Raw genomic sequence first — 20971 nt, forward strand, 5'->3', positions numbered from 1 at the left:
TCAACTCTGGACAGTTCGTTGTCCATCTGCAAAGGTCCATGCCAGCTGTGGACATGATCTGTTTGGCATTAGCAGTAATGGAGAAAGCTTTCTCAACCACACTTGCACTTAAGATGAAGTCATCGACATAAAGTGATTCTTTTATTATCTTTACTACCTCAGAAAGTTGTTTCATATTTCTTCAAATGTTTTTTCCCTGTAGCTGTGAGCAGAAGATATCTGGAAGTTCTGGCTTGTCAGGTCACCGCAGCAGTTCAACTTCGTATCATCCGTCTTTGTACTGAGTTGTCTTTTCAAACTGGTAAAGAGCCTCCTCTTTCTCAGGGCTGTCTGTCTGCTTCATTTTGATTCAGAGAGATTCGATTTCCCAGAAGGGTTTTAGGCACCGTGAAACCAGCGCATCTTCATTAACTTGTACTTGCATGCAGGCTGCATCAGCAACATTGGACATTTTGCCTGGGCCTTGCACTTACCATCCAAAGATGCTTTCAACAGCTACTAGTGCGTCTGTAATTCTTTCTACTCTGCCTGATGCTTTACGCCAGTAGCAGTCCGCACTAATCAGCATCGACAACTCTGTATCATGAGTGCTGTCATCTGTGTAATCTGCTAACTGACAGAATCTTGCGATGTGCTTTGGCCCAAGGCACACAACGCATCTACGTCCAGCATCTTCATCAGCTTTGTGTTTTGCAGCAGCACAGTGTTGTTCTGTTTAGCAGGCTGTATTTTACTGCATGTGATGCGAAGGAAGAAACAACATTGTCTTTGTGGTCATCACTGTCAGAAGTACATGTCTCTCTTCTCTCACATACAGCACTGTGGTGTCAGCTTCCAGATACATTACAGCACATTTTAGTTTTACAGAATCTTCTGTGCCTCCCAAGGCACATGTGCATCGTCCTATCTTCATCAATTTGTCTTTCTGCATAGCACTTTCTGGACACTGTTCTGTTTTGTGCGCTGCACTGTCACAGAATAGGCAGTTCTGTGTTCTCTGACTGGTTTACCTGACTTAATCAGCTGCATGGTTCTTTTTTCTGCTCAGAATGTCTTTCTGCAGGAATTCCATAACTTCGGAGACTTTCCATTCATTGCTGGTTCCTCTCTGTCGACTGTACTGGAGAGTAATGTCGACTGGAATCATCTGTAGCAGAACAGGGCACAGCAAGCTGCCATATGCCTCTGATGCGACACCCAGCGACTGTGAGCTGCGGATATGTACTTCAGATTCATCATAAAGTTGTCTCAGAGCAGTGACGTCATTAGATTTCTTTACTGGGCAGAGATTTAGCAATTTACTCATTTGTGCGTTGATAAGCAGGTTTTTTCTTCCGAAGCGATTCTGCAGCAGATCGATTGCGTGATTGTAATTACTGTCTGTTAACATCAGTCCCGCTATTGCCTTTGATGCAGTGCCAGTTAGATACGTCTTTAAGTAATTAAGCTTCTCTGTTTTGCTCAACGCATCGTTCTTGTGAATAGCGGTTTCAAACTGATTCCAAAAGTCTTGCCACAGACTAATTTCACCGTTAAACTTATCAATAATCAACTTGGGTAACTTAACTGTTTGTCTGTGCAGTGAGGGCTCTGTGCTGCTCGGTCTGCTGCTTTCCCGGTTTCTCTGCATCACTCAGTACGCGCGTGATTTCACGGTGATGACGCGCTCTTTATGCTCCTCAACATCTGCAATCTCATTCTCTAAATCATCTGTGTCCTGATCCTTCGGTGTCAAGTCAAGTCAGGGCTGCACGTTCAGTGCCAAATCAAGTGACAGCTGTGTTTCCTGAGCCACGTCAAGTTACAGCTGTTACTTTGGAATTAAGTCAAGTTACAGCTGTAGTTCTTGAATCAAGCCAAGTCACAGCTGTTCTCCATGAGTCAAGCCAAGTCACAGCATTTGTTATCCATGAGTCAAGCTAAGTCACAGCTGTTGTTCCTGAGTCAAGCCAAGTTACAGCTGTTGTTCCTGAGTCAAGTCACGTTACAGCTGTTGTTCCTGAATCAAGCAACGATACAGCTGATCTTCCTGAGCCAAGTCAAGTCACAGCTGGTCTTTACGAGCCAGGTCAAGACACAGCTGCTCTTCCTGAGTCAAGTCAAGTCACGGCAGACCTCCCTGAGTCAAGTCAAGTCACGACAGACCTCCCTGAGTCAAGTCAAATCACAGCAGACCTTCCTGAATCAAGTCAAGAAACAGCTGCGCTCCTAACAGCACCTCTTCACGACATGGCTGTTAGTACAGGGCCTCGCCAAGCCACGGCCGTCCTGCCAGAACCTCACTAAGTCCACTCTGACCTTCCAAAGCCATGTCACATCTCAGCTGATCCTCTAGAGTCTCGTTGTGTCTCAGCTGATCTTCCAGAGGGTCGTTGTGTCTCAGCTGATCCTCTAGAGCCTTGTTGTGTCTCAGCTGATCCTCTAGAGCCTCGTCATGTCTCAGCTGACCTCCTAGAGCCTAGTCACATCTCAGCTGACCCCCCAGACCCTCGTCACATATCAGCTGACCCCCCAGAGCCTCGTCACATATCAGCTGACATCCCAAGCCACGCAGAGCCCACGCTCCCAAGCCAAGCAGGGCCCACGCTCCCAAGCCACATGTCCACAGCGCCCACACCCTCAAGACCGGCAGGCATCCCACTATCTACTGTGCTGCCTGTAATGGCTATCGCCATTTTAAGCATATGGGGATTCTGTAACGCCACGCCAGCAGAGGGAGCCCTCACCCATTGACTCTCTGTTACCACTCCTTCTGCAATACTTCATGGGGCCTGTTTGGTGAAGGCCTCCTTAAATAGCCACCAAACAGGCCCCGCCGAAGTATTGTTTTGCCTGTGCGGACTCTACTAAGCATTTATCCTGTTTCATTATTTTCCACAGTTTTGTTTATTGTCAGTTTTGTCTTGTTTTCTGCCATAGTTTTGTTTCGTTTCATTGCCATAGTTTTTGCCTAGTTTCATAGCCTTGTTCATTTGTCATTTTGGACTGCTCTCTCTTGGATTTTGACCTTCTGCCTGTTTAATTGGATTCGTCTTTTGTCTTGCCTACGTGTTACTGTTTTGTTTGGATATCGACCCTGCCTGTCTTGACTACGCTGTGTTTATTAAAGCTCACATCTGGATCTATCATGCTTCCTACGAGTCCCGTTACACTTTGCCACCTCTGTAGGGCAAATTAATTTTGTTAATACTGATTTCATTTGATAGGTAACTTATTTGAATTAGAAATGAATTAGAAGTTTTGATAAAGCTTATAACACCTTGAATTTGACATAAAATTACACTTTTAATGAAGTTAGAAAAAATGTTTTAATTGACTGTTAAAAAGGCCGCTATAACTGTAAGAATAACAAGTTTTCTGATGCCATCATTCTCTCTTTTGGTGAGACTGAGTGACATACTGGCAGCCAATCTGTGTTCGCTGATCAACGTGCAGGCAAACCTCCCGCCCACATCGCTTAGTGCGAAGTTGAGAGTGAGACCGACGGAGCGCTGATGCACATGCTAGCTAAAATTTTGCCATTGCCTGTCACATATATTTCTGCATATTCCACAGGTGTTGTGCGTCTGTTTAAAGTAAGTTTATTATATCTGATTTTGTAACGATTGCTTGTGTGATATGCTTGACCTAGCTGTTTGTCATATTTTGCTGTCTGGTGTGCTTTAATTCGTTATGGCTAATGCTAAGATACAATCCTGTCTTTAGCACAATGCTGTGCTGTATATATATCACCTTTAATCGTAGTTGCCTTTATTAATATTATCTATGTAGAATTCATTTGTGTATCAGTGCAATTTATTCACTAAGTGCTTGTTTCTGCGGTATTCAAAAAGCTGTAAACAGTTTAATGCGCATACGCCGCAGAACATCTCCAAACAGAGTACACTGATGCGATATGCCACAGATAGAGCTGTTTACCATTGAAGTCAGTGTATATAGCATAGCGAATTTGTTTTCTTTTATTTATTTACCTGTTCAATTGTGTATTTGCTAAATATTCATCATGTATATTCGTATTTACTTTTCATTTTAAACCACACATACGAACCCTTGTTAATCACTGAGTTGTTGTGGTGACAAATAAATGGGTTACTCCCATATTTCAAACACCTTTGACCAAGTCTCTTACCAGACACCCTGTGGCGGGTTTCAAAATAAGTAAATGAGACTCTGTTACTAAAGCAAACTCATTTTTTCATTGACCTTTCATTACAAAGATATAAAAAAGCCCCTGTAAATCACTTTGAGTGAAGGAGTCATCTTGCAATGCTGATCAGAAGGTTCTCCTGAATAGTACAAGTGCTAAAAAGAAAAGTAAGTGTAGAGCCCTGATTTGATGTTAACATGTTAGCGTTCCACTGTACCGCCCGATGGGTAGTTACATTTTATAGGAATGCTAAGAGGTTAATATTGATATTCTTCATGCTGCTGTGGGATTACAAATTTAAGAATCTGTTTAAAATATGCTGATCCTATGCTAAGTTCCAAAATAACAACATGAACTGAAAAAGTTATGTATGTTGTGACAGTCTAAGAGCAGGCAGCCCAGGCCCTGAGACAGTAAACTTTTGTCTTTATGCAATTCCTGAACATCTGGCAGGTGTTCCCAAGTTAAGTGTGAATTCTAAGCTCAAGGTACAACTGTGCCTTTTGTTTAAGCACCTATGCATTTGAATGACACTTGTATGCTAAATAAATCAAGGCTGGGAAAAATCTTTTACTGGACTGATTTCCTATACTGCATTTGCATGCTTTGTTTAGATTGATTCCACCTCTGTGTACTCCTCCCCCTTCAAACCTATATACTCTGCTGTGCTGAGCTTTTGTCAGATGACTTTTTGATGACTGCAGTGCCACGCAGTGAGTATCTGAATAAAGAGAAACTTCTGCTTCAAGATATCCAAAACGTCTCATGGTCTCTAAGAAAAAATTTACAACACTGCTCTGCTTCACTCCATTACACACATATTAGCTATTTGTTTGGATGACAAAAACATTTAAACAGCTGTCTAACAGTACATGTCAAGTCAACTGGTGATTAGGATCTGGATATTCAAATCCAGATAGACATTGAAAACAATGGAACATGAGCTTTTAGCATGAACATAAACATAGTATGTTATACTATGTATAATTATATCAAATTACCTTGCAAGCTTTAGAATTTGATAAACATACTTTGCTTATTTACTTTATTGAAAACATTTACCCCAGAATCTCCAGCTGACAGTTTGGACTCTTCAGTCCATCAGAAAGAAGCTTCACTCCAGAATCCTGCAGGTCATTGTTACTCAGGTCCAGCTCTCTCAGGATGTTTGCTTTGGAGGATTGTAAAGCTGAAGACAGACTTTCACAGGACTGAGCAGTGAGATTACATCCACATAGCCTGTATAAAAAAAAAAAAAAAAAAAAAAAAAAAAAAAAAAAAAAAAAAAAAAAACTATATTGAAAACAAGTAAAAGGCCTTTCTTTAGATTTTAAATGTATGTTTCAGTAATTCAATTCTTTATAGAACACCTGTTACAGCAATGGAGGGATAGAAGAGTGGATCCAATTACAGCAAGTTTGTATTAATTTAACTTAACAAAGAAAATGTCCAAAAGGGTCCAAAGACGAAGAACACACATGCATTATGACCTGAAGAATAAATATAAGTATAAATATACAAGATAATTGTTACAAGCGCGGTCTCTGTGGCTCCCTCTGACCGCCGCCAGCGGGAATCCTCCCCGGAATACTAACACTACATTTCCCATCAACCCCGTACCTGAGCCGCTGACTTCCGGTTCCGGGTCTTCCCGGTTCACTTCCGCCTGTCTGCCATTTTAGGTGCGTCTCGATCGGCGTTTCCTCGCGAAGTTTCGTCTTAGTTATGCTAGCGATCCTGAGCGTTTTTTCGGACTGTCTTCTCGTTGCCGACCGGACTGTTAAACGTGTGTGTGAACCTTTGCTGCCTGCCCTGTATCGACCTACGCTATTGTCTCGGATTATTCCCTTTGTTTGCCGCCGGCCCCGACCCTTTGCATGGACTATCGTTTCCCCATTTGGATTATCTTCACCACACCTGTCCGCCGTTGCTGAACCCCGCCTGTTGACACTGTCTGTATTAATAAAGTTGTTGCGAATGGATCCTACGTCTCTGAATCAATCCTTAACTAGCTTACAATAATGAAGAACTAGACTAGACATAGACAAACTAATCAGCAGATTATTAAAACAAATGAAAACATACTTAGGAACCAACAAGATAAAAAACAAAAAATACAACAGGATGAAAAGATGATAATAATCATCATCATCATCATCATCTAGTGATTAGGAGATTCAGATGGCCAATCAAATAAAATAATGTTTGATTGAAATAAAACAGATGTTTGATGCATGTTGCATTTTCAAATCCAGGAAGACACTAAAAACACTGGATCATGAGCTGCTTGCATGTTAATTATAGACTTCACAGTTTAAACACTACATATTTTGTTAATTTATTTGATTGAAAACCATGTACCTCAGTATCTCCAGCTGACAGTCTGGACTTTTCAGTCTATCAGTAAGAAACTTCACTCCAGAATGCTTCAGGTCATTGTTACTCAGGTCCAGCTCTCTCAGGACAGAGTTTGAGGATTGTAAAACTGATGATAAACTCCCACAAGACTGAGCAGTGAGATTACATCCACACAGCCTGTTTAAAGAACAAAACAACTATATTGAAAACAAGTAAATTGCCTTCCTTTAGATTTTAAATGTATGTTTCAGTATTTAAATTCTTTATTAAACATCTGTTACAGCAGTGCAGTGAAGGAAGGGTGAATCCAAGTGCAGCACGTTTGTATTTACTTAAATTAACAAAGATTTTGTGAGAAGATGAAGTGTCTACAAGAATAAAGCATTGCTAATCAAGACATTGTGGTTGACACTGATAACGCTGCCTATGTGAAGGCTTTTGTTGCTGCACTTCAGTCATTATTCCCAAACTCCTTGCACATAAAATGCATGGCCCACATCATGAACCTCATCGGGATTCTACATGGGAGTTAGAAATTGAGGTAGGTCTGAATCAAATACAAATCTCTGTACAAGATTAAGTATAAGTAAAATTATTCCTCACAGACATAATTCAAAACATAATAGATCAAACAATATCATAGCCTAGTTGTATACTTTTTTCTTACATTTCAAAATTTAATTACATGTAACATTGGTGTGTACACTGTATGACTGGACTCATTTTGACTCTCACTGTGTATTTTTCATTCCCAGGTGTATGTTCATTGCCATCAGTGAAAATTTAATATTTAAAACATTCAGCATGCACTCATGTCACCTCTGAGCCTAATTAAATGTCTATAAACACACCTACATGCCACTTTTATGTTCTTCTTTGCCACCTCTGTAGTACAAATTAATTTTGTTAATACTGATTTCATTTGATTGGAAACTTATTCTAATTAGAAATTTTAATTAGATATTTTGATAAAGCTTATAACACTTTTGACATAAAATATGACATAAAATAACTTTTAATGAAGTTAGAAAAAACATCATTACAAAGATATAAAAACAATAAAAAACACTTTGAGTGAAGGAGTCGTCTCGCTATACTGATCAGAAGGTTCTCCTGAATAGTACAAGTGCTACTAAAAAGAAAAGTAAGTGTTGAGCCCTGATTTGGTGTTAACATGTTAGAGTTTCACTATACTGCCCGATGTGTAGTTACTTACAGGAATGCTAAGAGGTTAATATTAGATATAGTATTTATGCCGCTCTGCTGCACTCCATTACCAGTGTTGGGCAGTAACGCGTTACTGTAATTTGATTATTTTTTTAGTAACGAAGTAATTTAACACGTTATAATTTCCAAATTAGTAATTACAGTATAGTTACAAGCATGCATTACCGCTGCATTATGTCATTGCTGACAGAATGTGATTTATCATGTAGATTATAAAAAGGGTTGGCTAGCACACTCAGCGTCCTTTACCTGAGAACTACTTTGACTGGTAAGCACCTATGAGGTGGATACTACCAATTAAAACACAGTCAACATGGAGAGAGGAAAGCACACGTTCTGTAGCTGGAAATACAATCATTATTTTTAGTTTGTTTCTGTCAAAGGCAAGAACATTATTGTGCATTGTCAGTTATCTTGTATAGAGGGGAAGAAATCCTTTTCAACCGTGAAAAACTTCAAATCCAATTTAAAACCTCTGAAAGGGCAGCACGGCACATTAAAACTTACAGAGAACGTACCGGGTGTGGAGAGCAATGCAGCTTCTATTGTTGTACTGCACTGCTCTGTTGCGTCAAGTCCAGTGAGAGTGGTCTCTAATCCACTGGCACTGGACTCCACACAACAGAGAGTACAAGACTTGCTCGGTATACAAGACTTGATGGGCGAGTGCAGGTGGGCAGAGACTCGTGTGTGCAGGATGCCATAGAATAAAATGATTTGCGGGACTCCCACAAAATTGAACTGTCTAAAGATAAAATATGTAAAACAAATTAATTGCTATTTATGTATTGCACAAAACCAACAAGAACAACTATATAAAACAAAAACGATTAACGGTGAGTTTCTACTCACCGCTCGAAATGCTGTGTATTCTGCAATGACGCACGCAGTAGCCATTGCTTTTAGTTAAAACAGTGGTTCCCAAACTGGGGGGCACAGAGTTATGATAAGGGGGTCGTGGCAAGGTCAGTGTACAGCCGATTTTTACAGAAATTCAAAAGAGATAAATGGCCGAAAATATTTGCCGTGCAGTCCGGCAGTATTCAGCGCACACCACTCAATGTGTGATGTTCTGCTCAGTATTCCGCTCTATGAATGTGCATCTCGTTGAGTTACTCACGGGCCATATGAATGCTATATTTCCGCTCAAATAACGCGCCGACACAAAATGTCTATGTATACTTGTTCCTGTTTGCAATAGCGTCGTAAACTGTGCTATAACATGCTGTACTGCTGTACTGGACAACATTGGTAAAATGATGCTATCTTGTGATGGTATGCTCTGCTCATATGCTCTGATAATAATAGCTTTATAGGACTATACATTATTTTCATAATTAGTCAAAAAAAATTGAGATTTAATATTCATATATTTTCTGTCCAATTTTATTGTTACTTTCATTTATTGGCTTGTGATTTTTTTTTTATTCAGTATCATTAATATTATTGAGTTAAATTAAAAAGTCTTACAAAATGACTATATTAAATAAAATAATTTATTACAAAGCAGTTTCAGTTTCAGCCAAGAATTTTTATTTCGGTACATCCCTAGATTTTTATGTAAAAAAGAAACATTTTCAGGTTGATACAAGACCCCACTGTGAAATTATCTTGCGTCTTATACGACTACTTGCCACATATGTAATTAATACAAAATATGAATTTCATCATATTTTATTACCTTAAGACGACTCGCAGTACCTGCTGCAGATGTCTGTTATCAGTTGTAGTGGTTTTTGTTGTAAAATAACAGAACACTAGATGGTGCAGTTGATATCAGAAATGAGAATTGCCGTTAGTCAAGTAAAACTATGAATGAATGACGCATAGTAGTTCTGATCTAATCATGGACAAGTTTTTGAAAAGACAGCAAGTGCCAGGTAAATGTAAAGTAGATGATGAATCTACTTCAGAGATGCAACTACAACAAAAAGAAAAAAAAATATGAGAAAATCTGTTTAAAAACAATGAATGCTGTTACATAGTACAAAAAATAGAACATAGTAAAGCTGCATGCTTTTAATGTTTCTACTCTAAAAGTAACTAGTTCTTTGTTAATTTTTCTCAGTAAGTTGTCACACACTGAATTTTAATTATTACATTTCAAATAATTCCTTCTGAAGTTGTGTTTATGTTTATATGTAAATGCGGGGGTGGGGCTTTAATTTTTTTTTATTCTGCAAAAGGGGGGGCCCGGCAGAAAAAGTTTGGGAACCACTGAGTTAAAATAACAGCGGTTTGTGAATGTTGATGCTTTAATAACAAATATTTTATTGGAGCATTTATCCTGGGATAGTAGGCAACACACAAGTTCGCTATTTCACGTAAATTTCATGGATGTACAGAAAAAAAGTAACGTAATGATTAATGTAACTAATTACTTTTGAAATAAAGTAATCAGAACAGTCATTTGATTACTTTTCAAAGGAGTAATCAGTAATCAGTAATTTAATTACATTTTCAGAGTAACTTGCCCAACGCTGTCCATTACACACACATTAGCTATTTGTTTGGATGACAAAAACATTTAAACAGCTGTCTAACAGTACATGTCAAGTCAGCTGGTAAATAGGATGGCCAATCAAATAAAAGGGCAGATGTTTGATATATGTTGTATTTTCAATTCCAGTAAGACATTGTAAATAATGGATCATGAGCTTTTTGCAAGAACGTAAACATAGTGCTGCACTGTATAATTATATCAAATTACATCGCAAGCTTTACAATTTGATTAACACACTTTGCTTATTTATTTTATTGAAACCATGTACCTCAGAATCACCAGCTGACGGTTTGGACTCTTCAGTCCATCAGAGAGAAGCTTTACTCCATAATCCTGCAGGTCATTGTTACTCAGGACCAGCTCTCTCAGGATGTTTGAATTGGAGGACTGTAAAGCTGAAGACAGACTTTCACAGGATTGAGCAGTGAGATTACATCCACATAGCCTGTATAAAAAACAAAAAAACAAACAACAAACAATTAAAAGGCCTTCCTTTAGATTTTAAATGTATGTTTAATTAATTCAGTTCTTTATAAAACACCTGTTACAGCAATGCAGGGATAGAAGAGTAGATCCAATTACATCAAGTTTGTATTAATTTAATTTAAAGGGGTCATCGGATGCAAAGTTCACTTTTACATGTGTGTACACAACCACCCTATAATGATAAAAGTCCACCTAGTGGTTTTTATTTAATCTGTAAAAATAATTTCTCCTTTTTCAAATCAAGCCATTCTTAAAATCTTGTCTGTGTGACACCACACAGACAGAGGCCACACCCATGACAGTTGACTGACACAGACGTCTTATCTTAGACCCGCCTTTAATGAGCAGTAACAGTCCAATTGCCATTGTTTCGATACTGGAGCAGGAATGCAAACAAGAATGGCTCCTAAGTGAATGAGGTGCTCTGTTGTTGGATGTAATGAACATAGTGGTCATCATTTACTCCTGACATCTGAGCTGCTGAAGATGCAGTGGATGACTTTTGTTTGTGAAGGGAATGTGCCTCCCGATATACATATATTCGTCTATGTCAGGGGTCACCAAACTTGTTCCTGGAGGGCTGGTGTCCTGCAGAGTTTTACCTTCAACTTTCCTCAACACACCTGCCTGGAGGTTTCAAGTATATCTAGTAAGACTCTTATTAGCTGGTTCAGGTGTGTTTGATTAGGGTTGGAGCTAAACTCTGCAGGGACACCGGCCCTCCCTGGTGAAAAAACAGCTTATGCTGGTAAGTATGTTTTGATGCTGGGATGCTGGTTAGGTATGTTTCAATGCTGATTTAAAGGGGTCATCGGATGCCCATTTTCCACAAGTTGATATGATTCTTTAGGGTCTTAATGAAAAGTCTCTAATATACTTTGATTAAAAATTCTCAATGGTTTTGTAAAACAACACCCTTTTAACCTTGTCAAAATCACCTCTGGAAAAATCATCTCATTCTAAGGGGTTGTTCCTTTAAATGCAAATAAGCTCTGCTCACCCCGCCACTCTCTTCTCTCTGTGGAATGACGATCCTGTTTACTTTAGCCGCATTTAGCCGCTAAACTTCCTAACTACCACGTTATAAGGAAAGGCGATCACAAAGATTAAAAAAAAAAAAACGCCTTTACACACTTCTGCTGTAAGTGAAGCTGGATCATGAATGATTTGCGCGAACATAGACAGATATATGTAGATTGGGAGGTGCATTCCATTCACCAACAAATGTAATCTACTGCATCTTTAGCGGCTCAGATGTCGGGAGTAAATGACGACCACTATGTTCATTATTACATCCAGGAACACAACACCTCAATTGCTCAATCAGAGATATTCTTGTCTAACTTACATCCCAGTTTCGGCATCAAAACAAGGAAAGTTACTGGACTGTGACAGCTGGTCTGAGGTAAGAGGTCATGTCAGTCAACGTTTGACGGCGCACCGACAGGCATCTGAGAACGGCTTGATTTGAAAAAGGGGATATTATTTTTACAGATTAATTAAAAACCACTGCATGGATTTTTTATCATAATAGGGCAGATTTGTACATACACTGCCAACACACATTAATGTTCAAACAGCATGAAAAAGTGAACTTAGCATCCAATGACCCCTTTAAGCTGGTCCTTAGCTGGTTTAAGCTGGTCCTTTGCTGGTTTATGCTGGTCATGTTGCTGGTCAAGGACCAGCATAAACCAGCAAAGGACCAGCATAAACCAGCTAAGGACCAGCATAAACCAGCAAAGGACCAGCTTAAACCAGCATCAAAACATACCTAACCAGCATGCCAGCATCAAAACATACCTACCAGCATATACTGTTTTTTTCACCAGGGCTCCAGAACCGGGTCTGGTGACCCCTGGTCTATGTTTACGCAAATCATTTGTGATCCAGCTTCTTGTACGACAGATGTGAGTATAAGTTTTTTTTTTTTTTTTATGAATCTTTGCAATTGCCTTTCCTAATAACGTGCTAGTTAGCAAGTTTTGTGGTTAAATGTGGCTAAAGTAAACAGGCTCGTCACTCCACAGAGAGAAGAGAGGGGCAGGGAAGGGCCAGCAGAGCTCATTAACATTTAAAGCAACATCGATGCATTTAAACCAGAACAGGATGATTTCTCCAGAGGTGATTTTGGCATATTATAGACTTTTCAGTAAGACCCTAAAGAATAATATCAAGTTGTGGAAAATGGGCATCCGATGACCCCTTTAACAAAGAAAATCTCCAAAAGGGTCCAAAGACGAAGAAAAATATAAACACAATAAAACAGAGAGTTAAAATAGAGTATAAATATACAAGATAACGAAGAATTAGACTAGACATAGGAGACAAATTAATCAGCAATTATTAAAACAAATGAAAACGCCATCTGGGATTGACACTTTAAGGAACAACATTAGTGCTACTGGTGTCATCATCATCATCATCTAGCGATTAGGAGATTCGGATAGCCAATCAATCAAAATAATGTTTGATTGAAAGATAAATTAGAGTCTCAGAACATAAACAGCATCATCCTGACAACACCAAACCTGGACAATTTACCCAATATTTTATGTACCAACTAGTTTCCTTAAGTTATGATACAATTTACAAAATCAACTGGGTAAAATGTGGGTACAACAAAATAAAAGCTCTAGTTTTAAATTGCCACTGCTCAGAGCACATATTATATACAGATCACGACTGTATAAAAGGTTTAATGTGGATCAGATTCATTCATTGATTCACAGTGATTTATAATCCAGATTCAGCCAAATATTCACATTGCCAAATCCAAATTACCAGTGAAAGAAACCATATATTGCAATGTAGGCTACATCTATATAAAGAACAAACAGTAAAACAATCATAGTGGGGTGTTTTCCCATGATTTAAGGGTTTAATTTGAAGTAACTAAAGGAAGGTTACAACTATAATCATGGTTCCCTATGGAGTGAAACGAGACAATACATCTGGGATTGACACTTTAAAGAACATCATTAGTGTTACTGGTGTCTAAATCATGTGTGTAAACACAACATGTCTATTGGGTAAATAAAGCCTATGATGTCATTACCGGAGCACCATGAGTATAATATATATATATATAGTATATATATATAGTTTTTTTTCTTCAGGAGCTGCTTGTTTGTTTACATGTGTAACACAAACTCTGAATGTCTTCAGGAGCTGCTTGTTTGTTTACATGTGTAACACAGGCTCTGAATGTGCTCATGACATTGCATTCATGGAAATCTCCTTTCTTGCTTTGTTCCCTCTTGAGTAATGAGATGATGATGATGATGATGATGATGATAATAATAATCATAATCATCATCATCATCTAGCGATTAGGAGATTCGGATGGCCAGTCAAACAAAATAATGTTTTATTGAAGTAAAACAGAAGTTTGATGCATGTTGAATTTTCAAATTTAAAGAGACACTAAAAACACTGGATCATGAGCTGCTTGCATGTAAATTATCATAGGCTTTACAGTTTAAACACTACATATTTTGTAAATTTATTTAATTGAAAACCATGTACCTCAGTATCTCCAGCTGACAGGTTGGACTTTTCAGTCCATCAGTAAGATGCTTCACTCCAGAATGATTCAGGTCATTGTTACTCAGGTCCAGCTCTCTCAGGACAGAGTTTGAGGATTGTAAAACTGATGATAAACTCCCACAAGACTGAGCAGTGAGATTACATCCACATAACCTGTTTAAAGAACAAAACAAACAACTATAATGAAAACAAGTAAATGGACTTCATTTAGATTTGAAATGTATGTTTCAGTAATTCAGTTCTTCATAAAACATCTTCATAAAACTGTGCTATGCAACTCATATTTATCACACAGTAAAAATGCCCCTCCTCGTGCCCAAAATGGGTTGCCTGTGATGATAATCCAAAACAAGGACTGGTGGAAAGTTGTCAAGTTTTGCACATGTAAAATTAATACAAATTTTGGTATTTTAACAGGTCACAGACACTTATCCTTTCTAAAATATTTAAATTTTAATTTAAAATAATCTTGTTGGTAAACAGTTAATAATCGGTTAAGGAGCGTCGGCTGTTGGTTAGGAAAAATAACCTAAACGAACAACAAACTAGAATTAGATTCTTGCCACAGTTAGCCAGGCATAAGCAATACAGAGGATAATCTACATTTACATATACATATATAATATGTATAAATGTATATATACATTTTCTTCAGGAGGCCACGGTGTTTGAACTCTGTAACACTGCATTCATGGTTCACAATGTGTTACAATGCAATTCCACAATTCAGTGATGTGCCACAAATTGAACTAACTTCTTACTTGGCAATGGTCAGCTTGAGTGAGCTGGAGTGGTGGATTTGGATGTGATTTGGAAAGGCCTCATTGAGAGACTACCTGCTAAATAGTACCCCGGCTAAATAATACAAAGATGCCGTCTCAAACTCAGCAGATGCTGAAGAAAGCAACAGCATCTACAAGCTGGTTTTGTCAAGCTGAAGGAGATCAACAACTAACCAAAATCTCAGAGCCTTGATTTCCATGTACCACAACCAATGGCTTATCAGTGGAGTTTTTGAGAGAGAGAGAGAGAAAACTTAGGATAATTCAGTAGATTTTGATCTTATTTGATCAAATACAAAACTGTAGTCAACTAAATGTAATAATATCAGTTTTACATGAAAATATTAATATTTGCACAAATATTTGCACAACAAATAGAAAGGGGACTGTGTACAGGGGGCCTATAAGGCTCTTCCTACGGGTCCCTGGCCCAGGAATGCGATTTGTATTGAGAGGCATCTGCTCACCTCAAGGCGATTTATAATCTCCAAACAGCCTCCACCCCAACCCTCAGAGAGATTTTTTATCAAGGGGTTCCTCCTTGTATTTTATGTGATTACTATGTATTTTATCAGATTTTTAGGCCACCTGCCATCCCCCATAACCTCCAAGGGGGGAGCAACATAAGACTTACTTTTATTTTTCAACATCTCAGGACAATGTTCACAGTTAATACTAGCAGTTGCATTGCATTTTCTTTTTTCTGAAAAAAAGATAAGATTAATATATGCCTGCTTTCTACATTTCTGAATGTCTAGCCCCATGGATGTTACACGTTGACGATACATGTTGGCTTTAGGTCAAACTAACAAAACCACCATGTCATGTGACCCCCATACTCCAAACAACCTCAACTATGGTAATGATAACAGTATTGGATGAAAAATTCTTCCTCACACCTCCTACAAGTGACTAAAGAACATGAATCCTGTGGTGCATGTTGCCTGTTTAAGGGTTAACAAACCATTAACTTTGACTTTTGCCTCAATAACCTCCTAATGTGCTTCTTATTAATATTTAGTAAGATAGTTGTTAAAATTAGGTATTGGGTATGATTTGGGATGTAGAATATGGAAATGCAGAATATGTGTTTTATAAGTACTAATAAACAGCCAGTAAGTTATTATTAGACATGCTAATAAGCAACTATTTAATAGTGAGAATTAGTCCCTTAACTACAAGTGTTACCATTGACTGTTTATTTATTTTAATTATTTAATTCACTGTTTTATAATTAATGTTTGTATTTAACTGTTTTTACATTTAATATTAAAGAGAGTTTATATTTATCATTATTTATTAAATTTTAATTTGTTAAAAAAGCACATGCTAAAATCATAAATGTGCTCACATTTTTAAAGCAGAGTGATTGTTTTTAGTGTTACTTACCAAACTGATCTGGATTCTTTAACCACAGGTAGCAAATACTGAAGAACTTCATCTGTTGTATGTTGTTTTCCAATAAACTGTTTTAGATCAAAAACATCCATCTTCTGCTCAGATGTCAGCAACACATAAACCAGAGCTGACCACTGTGAAGAGGAGAGTTTGGTCTCTCTTATTTCTCCAGATTTCAGATAACGCTGGATCTCCTGCATCAGTGAATCATCACCCAGTTCATTCAGACAGTGAAACAGATTGATGGATTTCTCTGGAGAGTGATTCTTCCTGATCTTCTGTTTGATGTACTGAACTGCTTCCTTTTTGATGTAGGAGCAACTTCCTGTCTGCGTCAGTAGTTTTCGTAAGAGAGTCTGATTGGACTCCACTGAGAGACCCAGAAGAAAACGCAGAAAAAGATCCAGATGTCCATTCTTACTACGTAAAGCCTCATTCACAGCTCTCTGATGCAGATCAAATAATGAATTACATTTCTTCTTGTCTAACTTCTTAGACAACAGACTTTGTTTGGTTTGGTCAAACACATTGATGTTGTTGATTGTAAAGGAGAGGTGCACATATAGAGCTGCTAGATGTTCATGAAGGCTCAGATGAACAAAGCAGAAGACTTTTCCCTGATGCAAGTCCATCTCCTCTCTGAAGATCTGAGTGCACAATCCTGAGTACACTGATGCTTCTGTCACATCAATGCCACACTCTCTCATATCTTCATCATAGAAGATCAGGTTGCCTTTCACAAGTTGCAGAAAAGCCAGTTTCCCCAGTTTGAGGATCATGTCTTCATCTGTCACACTGTTCTCATAGTCCTTCTCATGTTTGATGTTGGTCTGAAGGATCAGGAAGTGTGTGTACATTTGAGTGAGAGTCTTGGGAATCTCTCCACTCTCTGCTTGACTCAACATCTTCTCTAGAACAGCGGCTGAGATCCAGCAGAACACTGGGATGTGACACATGATGTAGAGGCTCCTTGATGACTTCAGGTGTGAGATGATCCTGTTGGCCAGACTCTGATCACTGATTCTCTTCCTGAAGTATTCCTCCTTCTGTGGCTCATTGAAGCCTCGTACCTCTGTCACTCGATGGACACACTCAGAGGGAATGAGATCAGCTGCTGCTGGTCTGGAGGTGATCCAGATGAGAGCAGAGGGAAGCAGATTCCCCACAATGAGGTTCATCAGCAGCACGTCCACTGAGGCTGATTCAGATACTTTACACAGTTTCACTTCACTCTTAAAGTCCAGAGACAGACGACACTCATCCAGACCATCAAAGATGAACAACACTTTATATTCATCACAGGATATTTTCATTTTTTGTGTTTCTGGGAAAAAGATATTAAGAAGACCTGACAGACTGAGTTTTTTGCCCTTCATCAAGTTGAGCTCTCTAAAAGGAAGTGGAAATATGAGCTGGATGTCCTGATTCTCTTTCCCTTCAGCCCAGTCCAGGATGAACTTCTGCACAGAGACTGTTTTTCCAATGCCAGCGACTCCCTTTGTCAGCACAGTTCTGATGGGTTTGTCTTGTCCAGGTAAAGGTCTAAAGATGTCACTGCATTCGATGGCTGTGTCCTCTGTCACTGCTCTTCTGGATTGTGTCTCAATCTGTCTCATCTCATGCTCATTATTGATCTCTCCACTCTCACTCTCTGTGATGTAGAGCTCTGTGTAGATCTCATTCAGTAGTGTTGGGTTTCTCTTTATTGCTGTTCCCTTATACAGATACTCAAACTTTTTCATCAGATTTGTTTTAAATGTGTTGTAGATGTCATGACTGTAAAATAAATATTCCACATTACTAAATTAGCTAACGAGCACAATGTCTTATACATTCTGTATCATATTTTCAGATCATATCTCTTACAGAAATGTTATACCTGAGACCAGGCTGTGTTTCTCCACTCTTACAATCTAGTGATTGAATCACAGATGTGTCACTCTTCATAGACACACAGCTGGACTCTGCTTCTGATCTTTTCTTGTGAACTGGACTAAAGCAGAGAGAGATTAATGTTCACCCTTTAAATGGCTGTATGAAACAAATAAACGATACATTTATCATCAAATTCACTTTAGAGTGCACTTTATAATTATTTAATATACCGTGTTTATACAAAAACTGTGAACTGAACTGTGATAATATGATAATATAAAATGTTGTGCTATAGTAATTTTTATACAAATGTTATACCTGAAACCAGGCTGTGTATCTCCACTACTAAAGTTTATTGGTTGATTCATAGACATGTCTTTATATGTAGTGTCTTTAACTACTATGTATTACATCAAGATAATAAATTGTTAGATACAATGTACCTATTGTGTTCATGCTGAATTGCACAACACTTTTGCGGCTGTTGAGTTGGGACACATTTAAGGTTATAAAGAGGTTCAGTAGTATGATTTGGCTTACAAGTGTGTTAAGGTGTTATAGAAGGGTCAACAGTATAATTATCAATGTAACTACATTAATTAAAGATGTAATTACAGGAAAGTATTTTAAGTAGAAATACAGTGTAAAATATGTATGTACACAATAATTGCATTGTATCAGATGATTAATTTTTAATATTGGTACATAGCAGTTAAAGAAACTTAAATAAAGTGGGTCCATTAATCCTTGTAATTGCTGTTTATCAAGAACTCAACTACATTTATTATTATCAAATTCACTGTAAAGAGCACTTTATAATCATTTCATACACTGTTCATACAAAAATTGTGAACTGTTATATGATAATTTAAAAGGCCATGCTATAACCATTTTTATAAAAATGTTATACCTGAGACCAGACTGTGAATCTCCACTGTTAAACACTATTGGCTCCATCATAGACGTGTCACTCTTCATAGACACACAGCTGGACTCTGCTTCTGATCTTTTCTTCTGAACTGGACTAAAACACAGAGAGAGATTAATGTTCATCCTTTAAATGGCTCTATGCCACAAATCAACTATATATTTATCATCAAATTCACTATAGAGTGCACTTTATAAGTATTTCATATACTGTGTTTATACAAAAACTGTGAACTGAACTGTGATAATATGATAATATAAAATGTTGTGCTATAGTTATTTTTATACAAATGTTATACCTGAAACCAGGCTGTGTATCTCCACTACTAAAGTTTATTGGTTGATTCATAGACGTGTCTTTATATGTAGTGTCTTTAAATACTATGTATTACATCAAGATAATAAATTGTTAGATACAATATATCTATTCTGTTCATGCTGAATTACACAACACTTTTGCGGCTGTTGAGTTGGGACACATTTAAGGTTATAAAGAGGTTCAGTAGTATGATTTGGCTTACAAGTGTGTTAAGGTGTTATAGAAGGGTCAACAGTATAATTATCAGTGTATAATTAACTACATTAATTAAAGATGTAATTACAGGAAGGTATTTTAAATAGAAATACAGTGTAAAATATGTATGTACACAATAATTGCATTGGATCTGTTACGCGGAGTGAGAGACGTGAGGCGAGCGGATCCACTTGCAAGCTTTTATTACATGGACGAGACAGATACATGGTCGTGCAGGCAGGGTCAAACAACAGTAAACAGGAATGTAGGAGGCAAGACGAGAGAATAGTCCAGGAAGACGAGCGATAGTCCGAAAAGGCAGGCGGCTAGACAGACAATAACGAGATAACCAGGTGAGAGATCAAAAACCAGGAACTAGGAACTTGGAACAGGAACTAGGAATACAACAACACAACGATTCAACAATCCGTGAAGTGCACTGGGGAGGACCGGGGTTTTTATAGAACGCCTGATTGGTCACGGGGGCTGACGCAATCAGAGCAGTGGAGGATGGGAGATGCAGTCCGAGATGCAAAGTAACAGTCAGAGTGTGTAGGTGAGGTGAGAGTGACATCTGGTGGTGAGTGGACAACGGGACACTGACCAGATTCGTGACATAGCCCCCCCAAGGAGCGGCTTCCAGACGCTCGAAGGAAACAACAGTCCAGGGGAGCGGTGGGGCGGGAGCGAGACAGGGCGAGGGCTGGAGGGCCAGGTCCATGTGGAGGACCCGGTGATTGGGGCAGGACCGACAGAGCAGGTACCCTCCAGGGCGGGGCCGGAGGCGGAGCAGGAGGCGCAGGAGCCCTCCAGGGCGGAGGCGGAGCAGGAGCCCTCCAGGGCAGAGCCAGAGGCGGAGCAGGAGGCGGAGCAGAAGGTGCAGGAACCCTCCAGGGCGGAACAGGAGGCAGAACAGGAGGCGCCGAGGCCCTCCAGGGCGGAACAGGAGGCGCCAGAGCCCTCCAGGGCTGAGCAGGAACCCGCGTCATGGACTGGGACCTGGGGAGAGCAGGGACAGAGGAGGCAGAGAGAACAGGGAGAGAAGCAGAGAGACCACAGGATAACGCCGCCTCCATAGGAGGTTCTACAGTCGACGCTGACACCTCTGGAGGCATTGGCGCAGCTTCACTGATGGGGAAGGCCTCTGGAGCAGCCCTGAGACCAGACGGGACCTCTGGAGCAGACTTGAGACCAGACGGGTCCTC

General features: G+C 39.0%; 1 protein-coding gene across 1 annotated transcript in view; it reads right to left on the reverse strand.

Moving 5' to 3' along the window:
- Positions 1-19349, reverse strand: part of LOC127161170 (NLR family CARD domain-containing protein 3) — a 31999-nt gene extending 12650 nt beyond the window's left edge. Inside the window, exons 1-5 of the mRNA XM_051103816.1 lie at positions 19236-19349; positions 18330-18443; positions 16442-18226; positions 14250-14423; positions 5210-5386 (exon numbers count right to left, since the gene is read on the reverse strand). Of these exons, the coding sequence (XP_050959773.1) occupies positions 5210-5386; positions 14250-14423; positions 16442-18226; positions 18330-18443; positions 19236-19303 (2318 nt within the window). The 5' untranslated portion in view covers positions 19304-19349. The remainder of the gene's footprint in view (positions 1-5209; positions 5387-14249; positions 14424-16441; positions 18227-18329; positions 18444-19235) is intronic.
- Between the last annotated feature and the right edge of the window lie 1622 nt (positions 19350-20971).

This window comes from Labeo rohita, unplaced genomic scaffold (assembly GCF_022985175.1).
Source record: "Labeo rohita strain BAU-BD-2019 unplaced genomic scaffold, IGBB_LRoh.1.0 scaffold_57, whole genome shotgun sequence".
NCBI lineage: Eukaryota > Metazoa > Chordata > Actinopteri > Cypriniformes > Cyprinidae > Labeo > Labeo rohita.